This window comes from Procambarus clarkii, chromosome 13 (assembly GCF_040958095.1).
Source record: "Procambarus clarkii isolate CNS0578487 chromosome 13, FALCON_Pclarkii_2.0, whole genome shotgun sequence".
Lineage (NCBI taxonomy): Eukaryota > Metazoa > Arthropoda > Malacostraca > Decapoda > Cambaridae > Procambarus > Procambarus clarkii.
In genome coordinates, this window is record NC_091162.1 from 18,981,525 (window position 1) to 18,994,147 (window position 12,623).

A 12,623-nucleotide genomic window follows, 5' to 3' on the forward strand; every position below is an offset into this window, starting at 1 on the left:
CAATTTGTAGAAACTCCTCGAGCTATAAAATTATGAAAAAACGTCAGCGTTTCTAGAAAACAGATTCGGTAAACTGGGGTTACTCGAGGGAGAACAGCAGCAGGAGAGAGGGAGGGAGGGAGGGAGGGGGGGGAGAGAGCCAGAGGTAGGTCCGGGACAAAGACACGAGATTGAAAGACATCAAACAAGGAATGAGAAGCTAACATCAATAGAACCAGCAGATACTCCAAACTCAGACATAATCATAAATAAAATGGGAAAGCAAGCTATCAAAAGCAGAAATCAGCCACATATTCACAGATTGGGGACAAAGAGCCAGCCAGCTAGCTTGACTAATTACCATAACACAGACTTTGGAACATGGAACATGAGAAATGGGAGGCAAACTAAAACCCTGACCTCGACAATAGGGCCCTACAACAATGCCACAGGACTGCATAATGGACCCTGATCAGAGATCAAAGAATACCCAAAAATGTCAAGAGAAAGATGTGAGGACATATTCCTTCCCTAAAATACAAATGATAAGAGGCAGTGCCAAGGGCCAATGAGAAGAGGCTGCAACTGGCAAACCATTTAGGGCTATGACAGAAAATTCAACACCAATGACAATTCGACACAAATGAAGAACACCAAGAAGCAGGCAGAAGGCCCACTAGAGTGCAGCAACAATGGAAGATGCCAACAAAGCACCAAGAAGCTCTTCAACCGACTGACACGAGACAATGCAAAGAACCCTCACAATTGTCAGTGGAGCTGCAAGTGCAGCCAAACACTGGGAAGAGGACAATAACCAGGAATGGTCAGGGACAACAGATATGAAGAGCTAAAAACTCTGGCTAAACAGGAACGCACAAAGACACATGGCTCACAAAAAGCCTTTACCCAGGCAACACAGGAAAAGATAAACTCACCTTCCATATCCCAGATGAAATGCAGCTCAATTTGGAAACAGTGCCTCGTAGACAAAGCAACTGGGACCACTGAAAAGCAAACGGGCCCATGTGTGGACTGCCAAGCCCACAAAGCTAGACGGCAGTGGCTCCCATTCAACTGTCAAAACGGATGGACAGAAGAGACAAAAGATCAACATGCCCCAAATGGGAGCAGCACCAAGGACCAAATCCAATGCAGCCAGAAGTGAGGGAGAGGCCATCAAAACCACCACAAATACCTGTACCCTAAAATATGAATGCTTGTATCTTCCATAATTCTTTAAAGTGAACCAATTTTGTTTTTCTGACACCAGAATTCACTTATTTGTCATTTGTACAATTCTAAATTTAGTTATATTTATTTATCTACTCAGTATATACAAGAGTTCTTACACACAGAAATCACAATAGCGTGATGCATCAAATGAACAAATCCACAAGGGCCGACAAAATTAAGCTCAGTAGAACTTCTGGTTGCAATTCTTTTGATTATGTCGTAGCTCAGTCGATTAAGGCAGCGCCTGGGACACACTCGGGCGTAGGTTCGAATCCTCGTCACGGCCCTTGTGGATTTGTTCAAGAGTTCTTACATTCTTGTACAGCCACTAGCACACACAGCTAGTGCTAGTGTCAACTGGGAGACAGAAGAGTTAGAGGAGACATGATCACCACATACAAGATTCTCAGAGGAATTGATAGGGTGATAGGGTAGATAAAGACAGACTTTTAATACAATGGGCACACGCACTAGGGAACACAGGTGGAAATCGAGTGCTCAAATGAGCCATAGAGAGGTTAGAAAGAATTTTTTCAGTATCCGAGTAGTAGACAAATGGAATGCATTAAGAAGTGATGTGGTGGAGGCTGACTCCATACACGGCTTCAAGTGTAGATATGATAAGAGCCCAGTAGGCTCAGGAACCTGTACATTAGTTGACTGACCGTTGAGAGGCGGGACCAAAGAGCCAGAGCTCAACCCCCACACGCACAACTAGGTAAGTACAGCGTTTCGGACAAGTCCTTAATCCTAATTTTCACACGCACACATCCCCAGGATTTACTCTCTCTTATATTACTTGACCACTTCTGGTATTCTCACCACCCAATTCAATCTCATACTCACATTTTAGTGGTATAATCTGCAGAGGAAAATAAACTTAAAAGTACATAAAAAAATTATTTACACCGAAAGTAATATTGCCAAAGGTTTTAGCGTGAAAATGTAATACTCAAAATATCGTGACCACACTTAAAATGCACAAGGAACAAACGAAATGTTCAGAACCCTTTTAATCAATTAGAAGCCCCTATGAATAATTTCACTGACATTTCCGACATCAAGTACTAAAATGATTTGAAGACCCCTGTTACTGGTAATAAGCAAACACCGAGATACGAGAATGCCAATATATTCAAAGACCAGCTTGGTTCTTAGTTAATATACACAGTAGTGTAGTAGGAAAGTTAGCTACCACGAAAAGAAAAGTCTATTTACTTCATAGAGCCAGTGTTCTCCCAAGTGGCTTAAAGATTAGCTAGTCTTAACTCACCACCACTTCACACAGCATTTAGAGCTACATCACACCTAAGAAAAATGACTAATTACCTACTGTACACTAATGTATAATACTAGTCTTAACTTACAACCAGCATGGTCAAAACAGCTAACTAAAATATGGGAAACAAAAGCTGTATAAATTTGAAAAAAAAAAAAAATATATAAATAAAATGTGAACTTCTATAAACATACGCAACGAAACAACGTGCTTGAATGTAGCCAAGATGTATCAAACAAAAGGCAAGCAAAATATGGTAGCAATTTCATGTGCTGTAAAGGAGGATACTGTACATTTTGATAATGTAAACAACTTTTATTATTTAGCAACAGTCATTACAACGTATCACAAGGAACATCCCTCCTCCCACATTAGTGACCCTTGAAGCCTTTAGCTTATGCAAGTTCCAAAGCATTTTCTGTCAAAAGGTTAAAAGGAAAAAGGTTTTGAATAAAAAACTCTTCATTGCATGATACAAGAGATTTTTTTTACTAATATTTTTATAAAGACAAAGATGAATTTAGCCGTTTGTTCTTGCCAGAAAAATACTGTGTAACCAAATGTACATCTCTGCAATTTACACCCTAGAAGAGGAAAAATTAGTAAACTGTTTTTGCATTCTCAGTAACCTGTAGAATGCTACAATAACATACAATCAGTATTACAGGGGCCTGGAAAACTACAACACTGAACAAAACAGAACACAAAAGTACACATAATCCCATTAACATGGCCAAATTGTAAATATTTATTTCATACCTCATCATCAACTATAAATGAATACCAACCACAGCCAAAATCTAACTGCATTGTTAAAATGAACTTTCTAAGTAGTTCATTGAGTCCCATCATAACAAATACTACCTCATGTCGAGTGCGTTTATATTGGCCATCCAAAAGGTGACTTATTTGCTTATCAAGGCGACATTGTATCTGGAAGGTTGGCCACCACAACGGAAATGACAATTGTAATGGCAGCAATAGGCACCGAGAAATGTGAAGTCCACAGAAGGTATTCTTGAAGCTGGTAGAGAAGTCCAGTTGTCCTGATTCTGGGAGATGAACGGCAATCAGTGTCCAGAGTTAATAATCTTCCTTTGGGGCATCCAGGTCCCTGTAACCGACCCTGTCAAGGAAACAAGAACACAGAATATACCATGTATTCGTTAGGTAAGGCAAGGGAAACTGAAAGGAAGGTGCACTTGTCAGCTATTAGTACTCCGTGTTTGGATAAACACAAATTACAGAGAAAACTGACAACCAATTCTTTTTTTAACAAGACACCAACAGGACCATAACGATGCTGGTAACGAGTGCAGAGTTGACAGAGCACACCACCTTCCTGAGAAATAACATCACCAATTAAATAAGTCTTAGGATTCAGCAAGCTATTAATGTTACAAAGAAAGTAATATTTCTGCACAACACCTAGAGAACCATAGGCGAAGAACAGTGAACTTGTGAGAAAAAAATAAAATAAAAAAAAAGATGAGAAGAATTATGAATTCAAGAAATATTATTTTCTCTAGGTTTTGACTAAGCACTGCCATGAGGAAACCTCAGTCAAGGGCGCAGCCAAAACCCCTCTCTCTTGGTAACGCAGTTGAAGTACAGTATGTTACTGGAAATGCCTTCATCAATTACGTGGTCTTACATAGCAAGCAAACTGGTAATGTAAAGCTTTTACTCAATACAAAATAAAACAATCACTAAGATATAAGAGGGGTGACCTTAAGTTTAAGGACATCAAATTGGGAGATTCGGTAATCAAGTTTGAGGTCACACACAAGCTCGCCAACTAATTAGTGAAAATTTGTAGTATTCATACATAAAAACGTACACACATTGGAGTAACCGAGTTTGCCTTGCATTTGTTCAAATAACATAAATGGTCTCAAAGCTTGTTTGTTTCATATTTGCTTGGAAAACCTGAATGTCCTCAAATTTTTTTTCAAGCCATTTTCAGTTTATTTATATAAAAATACTATATACAGTATATATATATATATATATCAAATTTGGCAAGGACAAAGAACACTAAAGGGAATGATACTAATAATCATTTGACTCCTGGATCCTTATTGTCATCATTACCCCGAATGCCAGCTACAAATTAATAAAACCATTTTTCCATGCCGACATGTCTCCCAGTTAGATGTATGTACAGGGAACGAGATCCAGCTCTAGAGCCCTGCTTCATAGCCACTGTACCTGCTGCTTTTATACCTTCAAACTTTCCACTATGCTAAATACTCTTCAATTAATGCATAATGGTTGTCTCCACTATCCTGGGTTCAGACTCCTTCCACCTGCTTGCCACTCACTGTATACAAGTATTTCTTCACTTTTCTCTGGCTCATCTGTTTCTCACATTTACCTCCTCTCTTGGCCCTCACTCACTCACTGTATACAAATATTTCTTCACTTTTCTCTGGCTCATCTGTTTCTCACATTTACCTCTTCTCTGTTGGCCCTTACTAGGAAAATTATTCGTTTTGTCGATTCTCCTCTACATCTTGTTCACATTTTTGATCATACAGCTCTTTCTCCTCCTTCCAATGTCAATAGTTTTAGTTTACTTAGAATGTCCTTATTTCTCATCTCTCTGGCATCTATCTTTAGGAAAGCTTGAGACAACAATTTTCATATTATACTTTACCGGTTCCAGATCATATTCTGAGATTTGTATACATGTAATGTATATCATGAATTACATACAGGAGCTGTCTAGGATAACATTGGCTGTGCAAGTTATTCTGAAGGCTTACTTTGACCAGGTTCTTGCATATACAGCTGATGTTATTCTGTTAATAATGTGCACCTCTAAGTGCCAATTCTGACATTGTATCCACTCCAAAATCCTTTTACCTTTCAGATTTTTTGTAACGGCATCCCACAAACTGTATTGTCTTTCTGGTCTCCTCTCCCCTCGCTCAAACCTTAGCACTTCCGCGTTCAGCCATCATCCGATTGCCGTTCATAAATATTCATATATTCATTGCTATCATGCATAATCTATTGTATATACACTTTTGTTTTTCATCTTTTCTCTACAGAGCATCCTTTGCACGTTTGTAAATGTTTCATGTACAAATATTTTAACACCTAATTTATAGTTATAAACCAACATGTAATAGAAAACTTAAAATGATTTAAAACATTTTAAGCATCATTGAGTGGGACTTTCTAAGCGCACCAAGTTTGCATTCACAAATGAACAAAAAGGAAGAAAATCTACATTTTTTTTGTTTTGCATCCATTCTGTAGACATTTAATTTCCAAACATTTAAACACCATATTTACTGTTATTATCCAACAAATAACTTTGAAAATGTGAATAAATTTTAAGTATTACACATTGCTTAGCAATCCATCCAGGAAGCACAGACCATTTATAGCTGGGAATACAAGCAGAGGCTGGCCCACCAAAGTGTTTTGCATTTTGAAAAGTTTAACTCTAGTAGCCATTTGTTCACCCATTTCTGCAGCTTATCTACGTCCCCAAGTAACTATGCAGTCCTCTTTGGCCCAAACTCTTGGTCATCAGCTCAGGATCATAGCAAATGTCAATACGTACAAACCTATTTACTCCCAAAGGTCACTTACATAAACTGTTCACAGTATTGTGACCTCACTTGTCAGGATTGAGAGAAATGACTCACTCTTACCACAATGCTGTTTCCTATTAGTTAAATGTACTGAATTACAGCGCAATATCTTCCCAGTCTACTTTTTCCAGCTAGTAGATCAGCCTTTTGAGTGTTAAAAGGTACGTTGGCAATCTAGGAAGATGAAATCCACACACACAATCCATTAGTTGATTGACAATTGAGAGGCAGGACCAAGAAGCCAAAGCTCAAACCCTGCAAGCGCAGCTAGGTGAGTACACCTCTCTCTCTCTCCCAAATCTTCACTATGTTGTCTATCATGTCGTAGAACATGATCATGTTCATGAGGCACAATGGTTTGTTCCTTTCTAAAATCGCACACCTTCAAATACAAAGTTTAGTTCCCTATATGTATCCACTATCCTCTTTCTGATCATTTTCTCCAGTGTCCTGTACATCAGTGATACAGGGCCATAGTAGGTCACTTATACACCACAACAAATACGGCAGATGTAATGCCACAATTGTTTTGCCCTTTCCCCAAAAATGAGGTTAAAACGTGAGAATTTTCAGATTATTCAAACAAATGCATGCACTCCTAGCTATTCCAAAGGCGCACTCACATGAGGTGTCAGAAGAGTTCAAGATTCCAAAAGGTAACCCAAGTAACTACATGTTTGACCCCAAGCAACAAACAAGGCTAAGTTATGTTCTCAAGTTTTAGATCAACCCCTCAAATATTGGCGTGAAAGAAAACACTGCTCAAATTCAATTAAAACAAGTGCTTGTGGTATGTCTAAATACCAAAGAATTTAATATTTATTTAAACAGCCACTGGCATCTGAATCAGGAAGCATCAAAACTTATAATAAAGCTTATGGTATTTGGATAAAAACTTCACCTGTTACCAAGAGACGTAACAAGAACGGCTACACTGAAACCTTGAAATTGGAACGGTGCGTACAATTGGCTGGCGACGTCAAGGTTAAAAGAGATCTGTATCATCAGGAGCATCCAAATCATGGTATCCAATGACTTCCCGCGGATCACCCGACCTAAAGGGAACAAAAACTATTAGTAGTTGCTAACTGTTACTTCCTGATATAGGTGGTGTCCATTTAATTGTGTTTGAGCAGCAGTCTTTTTCCCCATTATAGCCTAGTACTGTACAGGATGTTGGAAACTGGGACTTTTAAGACTCAATACCTCATACTTGAACAAAAAATGCTATAAGGAGTGCAAGTTTATATCTTGAAACTTGTACAAACTTTTTAAATGTAAAATTGGCATTACATGCTGCACATTTATGGCTATGATGATATGAATTAGCAATCTTTTATCATCCAACAATACAACACCTATAATGCTAGCACATATCTATAACCCTTCCCTAGTCTTTGCAGCACATTTGCTGACCGAAGGTCAGCAAGAAGGAGCCTTTCCCCGATTCATCCCCCTCTCAAAATATCACTAATCCAAAATCACGGAGACAATACTGTACATTCATGACCTAAGCACGTTCCCGTCCCTATGTAAAGCATCTATCGAGGCTTACAAAGTGTACACAACATGAAATCTCCGAACATGCAAAAACTAGGCACGTTGTGATCGTGGACGATCAAGAACAAATCCCCCAGGGCCATCATTTCAGGAAAAAGAAAAATAGAAGTTGTTAGAAACAAATCTATAATGAATACAAGGTTGGGGAGTTGGAAGTGGTAGGAGTAGAAATGGTGATCGTAACAGCATCTGCAGAATTAAACATGTTTGGTGGCAGTGGTGCTTACTGACCAATATCTAAGTGTGTGGCCAAACACACTAAGCCTCCTAATATTTCACTGATGGTGGCAATGGTGCTTACTGACCAATATCTAAGTGTGTGGCCAAACACACTAAGCCTCCTAATATTTCACTGATGGTGGATAATGGATAAGGTACTTATAATGGTATTAATTGGAGATATGTTGGAAGTGGCAAGTGGTGGTGCGGGTGGGGAAAATGACACCCAACCCAGCCCAGAGGTTGTCACAAGAGAAGTGTAATCCGCATACACTATAACCTTATCATGTAAATGTGGCCCGAGGCTGAAGACACACACATCTGAAGCATTTGGCTGAAGACAAACACAAGTTTCCAGTGCTGTATTTTCCAGTAGTGGTCACATACAAGCTGTTTACATGGCGGTAAAAACCATTTAGATTTGTTATGCCATTATGCTGATCAACACACGCCACACACTGTTGGCGTTATTCCATTTGCACGCGCCTCTACTACTGCTACGGCTGTTCTTTAAAATGCATCCACTCCCAAGCCAGCCTGCCTGCATCCCCCCCCCCCCCCCGTCTCTCCCCCTCTTCCAATTGGGTTGAACTGTTCCGAGCTATGAATTTCATCATTGTATTCTGTCTTCCTACTGAACATCCTGTAGGTAGGTCTTTACCTTTCTCTCAATAGTAGAGCTTACCTATTGTGTCTATGTCTACAGGAGTGCAAGATTAAACCTCTATATGCCTACCTCAAGAGTCTTGTATACCTAGGGGCTTATTATAAATGTTGACATTTAAGTGCTGCTGTATTTTTTTCTTTAAGATGCGTGATGTTTAAGCAACTGCGACTACTACTTTCAACGCATTCTAATTATAAGCCACCCATACAGGCGACAAGAATCTCCTTACATTGCTCCAACTGTATTGTGTATCCAGATATTACAAACGCCTTCTTGGTTCATCTCCTTTTAATTCAAGTGGGCTCTCCTCGGTTACCTTGTCTATTCCTCCGATACGTGGCGAACACGCCCCTCTTGTTTCCTTTCTCCACCAGGGTGATGGTGATAGTATCTAGCAGTGACCAGTCTAGTAGGGTTTACCTCTCTTCATAAGCCACTCTATATCCTCTTGTACTAATTTATTTACACCTCTTCTTAATACTTGAGTTTTGTGAAGTATTTGATGTAGCACTTCATTTTCAGTCCCCTAATTTTCATCCAGGTGAAGTTCAAATTCATGGGTGGAGCAAATGGGTTTGACCAATTTGGCTCTACCACCATCCGTTCAATCTGATAACTAAAAGTGGTACAAGACTATGATACTCACCGAAATTGCATCGTCACTTTACCACAATTGCTGGAACTTCAAAAAAACCCATGAAATTCAAATTCATATCAACGAGAGAAAGCGACTGATGAACGATTCACGACTGCCAACAGAAAAAGGTTTTTTTATTTTTACGACAGGAGCCATGAAAAGTGTAACACTAAGTACACAGGTGATTGAGCTGTTAAGATTGTAAGTCTTAACGGCCCATTCCTAATCCTTATCCTGACCCCTTCCAAGTGCTATAGTCGTAATGGCCTGGCATTTTACCGTGATAGTTCCGTTTCCTTCGGCCATTGAAATAGGAAATATAACAAGAGTGAATGGCTGTGTTTATACATTTATTCATCCTCTAGCTTGCAAGTGCAGATCCTGTATGTACTATTCTTGACAAGCACAAATGACTTCCCATTAACCAGCAAATACCTCAGTACAAAATGCAATAAAAACACCGTTCATTTTTTTTCCAGTTTGAAAATCAAGATTTATTCAAGATAACCTATCAAGTGCTAGACCACTGGCCTTAGCTGCCATAGAAGACAAAACGCTGATGCAACACACAGCTTTCATGAAAGCTCTCGATACGTGGGACCACGGTGTTATTGCACACAAAATGCTCGCAAAAAAGAATTACTGGCAAAGTATGAAGATGGATTTATAATTTCTTAACAGAACCCAGAGTGTAATAGTCAACAAAGTAAACTCTGGATCATCCACCATTAAAGCTCAGTCCCCCAGGTTACTGTGCTTGTCCTATTTCTCATTCTTATGGCAGACGTAGACAAGGACACAAATTATAGTACCGTATCATCCTTTGCAGACGACACTGGGACTTATGAAACTAGACAATATGCAATACACAGCAAACCACCGAACTTATATAAATCGAGGTCTTTCGGTGGGCTGCAGAAAGTAATGTGATGTTTACTCCTTAAACTGTACATCAATCACATCCGGATATATTTATGCTCCCAAGTAAACAGACGCCATATTGAAAAAAAATTGTAGGTCCTCCTCCTGGATGTGAGTGCCTCAGTACTAAAACAGCAACCGTGAGTAATCCATGCAGTAGCAGCTGCAGCTCATAGCACCACCACGCACCTCGTGGTCAGAGCATCGTTTAATGATCAAATCAATAAGTAACAATTTTTTTATCAACAACAATGACACTGAAGCCCACGGCAGTGATAATACGTAAAAGAATCGGTGAACCTGATGCACGTGACAATCACTGCGCAAGGCACCGCCACAGCACACAATGAACCACAGTTTGCTGTGTCTACGCATTGTGCAATGGCACCTTATGTTCCTTTACAAAATGAACTTGTGAAAAATTATTCACATTCAGGATCTAGTGATAGGGATCCTAATAATAATAGCAGTGTTTTGGTTTGTATTAAGTGATGTACATAGTACATCCAGTGCCAGCGGCAACTAACAATGGTCCGAGAAGTTTACCGTCCAAAGAATATAATAGTGCGCGCACATTGTGCGTCACGTTAAATTATGGAAAATTCTCAAATTACATACTATGGCATAATATAACTGCAAAAAAATCAGTAAAAAAAAAATTAACACTAAAATAAGTAAAAATATATTCATGGCAACTACTGCCGCACACGTGGCCCGGGCAACCTCCTCGGGAAGTAAGCTCCATGAACTCTCTTTAATTGTGTGTCACTGCGAGAGTTCATCCCTCCACCACAGCCAAAGCAAGCAAGCAAGCAACATACAGTATATCGTTTTAATTTTCCTCATGATCAGGGAACACACAAAATCTTGCACACCAGAAGGTTGCCACGTAAATCAGGAAGGCAGTTCAGGTATTAATTAATGAAGGCATGTACCAGCTCCCGCACCACGGGAAAAAAATGAACATGTAAACCACATATAACGCAGTCAAATCACACTATAGAATGAAAAAGCGATTTAAGAGATTTGGAAATAATCCTGTCAGAAGACCTTACTTAGGAATTGTGCTCGTCCACTCGGACAGCGAGGGATTGAATGCTGACCTGCAAGAAGCGAGATCGCAGCTCTATTGTCCAGTTCAAGTGATTGAATTGGAAAATATTAGAGGGACTGTTTACAAGTCTGCACATGGAAATAACTCCACTTGAGACAATGACGCATAGCAGGAAGTGCAAAATATCCCCACTGGAAAGTAGAGGGGCAATATGTACACTGATAGGAAAATTCTACCAACCTCAAGACTTTTAATTTTCAAAACTTTCCCTTTAAACATAAGGGTCATAACTAGCCAACATCTTGTGGTGTTCAACAGAGGACATGATAACCAAAGGCTACCCGATCAACCAGGCTGCAAGTAGCTGCATCTAACAACCTGGTTAACCAGACCACCAACTAGAAAGATTGGTCAGAGACCAGGCCATCATGGTTCCTGGTGCCAGATAACTATGAAATTCATGTAACTATGCAAGGCTATGAAATTTGCTAGGATTTGAACTCGAGCCTAGGTGTAAGTAAATCAATATTTGCTTATTCCCGGGTAAGTATGTATTTAAGATATGGGCTAGCATGTCTTGAGACCCACCTTAAAACTATCTGTATACATAAAAGCACAAAAATACACGCTCAAGAATTCAAGTATTTACAATGAATATTGAGGCTATGCAAAGGCACCAAAGCCACATACATCCCTTACAAAGTAACACTTCACAACCAGTAGTTTCATTTTGGGCATCACACTGCAAAGTTGCAACATCTTGAGGTTATCTTGAGATGATTTCGGGGCTTTAGTATCCCCGCGGCCCGGTCCTCGACCAGGCCTCCACCCCCAGGAAGCAGCCTGTGACCGCTGACTAACTCCCAGGTACCTATTTTACTGCTAGGTAACAGGGGCATAGGGGTGAAAGAAACATTTTGCCCATTTGTCTCCGCCTCCACCGGGGATCGAACCCGGAACCTCAGGACTACGAATCCGAGGCGCTGCCCACCCAGCTGTCAGGCGCCCCTGGCATCAAGTAATATATCAGGCGACATCAAGTAATATAACGAAGCATTATCACAACAGCCCTGATAACAGTATAATATAAAAGGATTCTACAAAGAGCACAACTTTCAGATAACACGGGACCACAGGAAACTGCAGAAGACCTACTTGGCACAAAAGGCATCTCCTTTTTACCCCCAACTAAAAACTCATGTGTGTCTGACCTTTCCATCTATTATGTAAACTTGGTAATAGGATTGATGTGTGGAATAAATTATCAACCAGTATTTATATAGTCTTTAATAAATCTAAACTTACCCATTCTGTTCTCACTGTTCCATTTTCTATTTTGTGTTTATATATTTGCCTTATTAATATCTCCTTGTTATACACCTGCACTCATTTGCTTACTTCAACTGTCACTACTTGTCTCTTTTAGGATTATGTAAATCAAACTTTCTTAATATATCTTCACACAC

General features: G+C 39.7%; 1 protein-coding gene across 9 annotated transcripts in view; it reads right to left on the reverse strand.

Moving 5' to 3' along the window:
• Positions 1-2,956: 2,956 nt before the first annotated feature.
• Ars2 (arsenic resistance protein 2) overlaps positions 2,957-12,623 on the reverse strand; it is a 45,743-nt gene continuing 36,076 nt past the window's right edge. For 5 of the 9 annotated variants that reach the window (XM_069323760.1, XM_069323759.1, XM_069323758.1 and 2 more), the window contains one exon: positions 2,957-3,617. In XM_069323760.1, the coding sequence (XP_069179861.1) occupies positions 3,575-3,617 (43 nt within the window). In that variant the 3' untranslated portion in view covers positions 2,957-3,574. Of the gene's footprint in view, positions 3,618-7,063; positions 7,155-12,623 lie in introns of all 9 variants that reach the window. The other 4 variants (XM_045740729.2, XM_045740728.2, XM_045740726.2 and 1 more) reach the window with 1 other exon arrangement.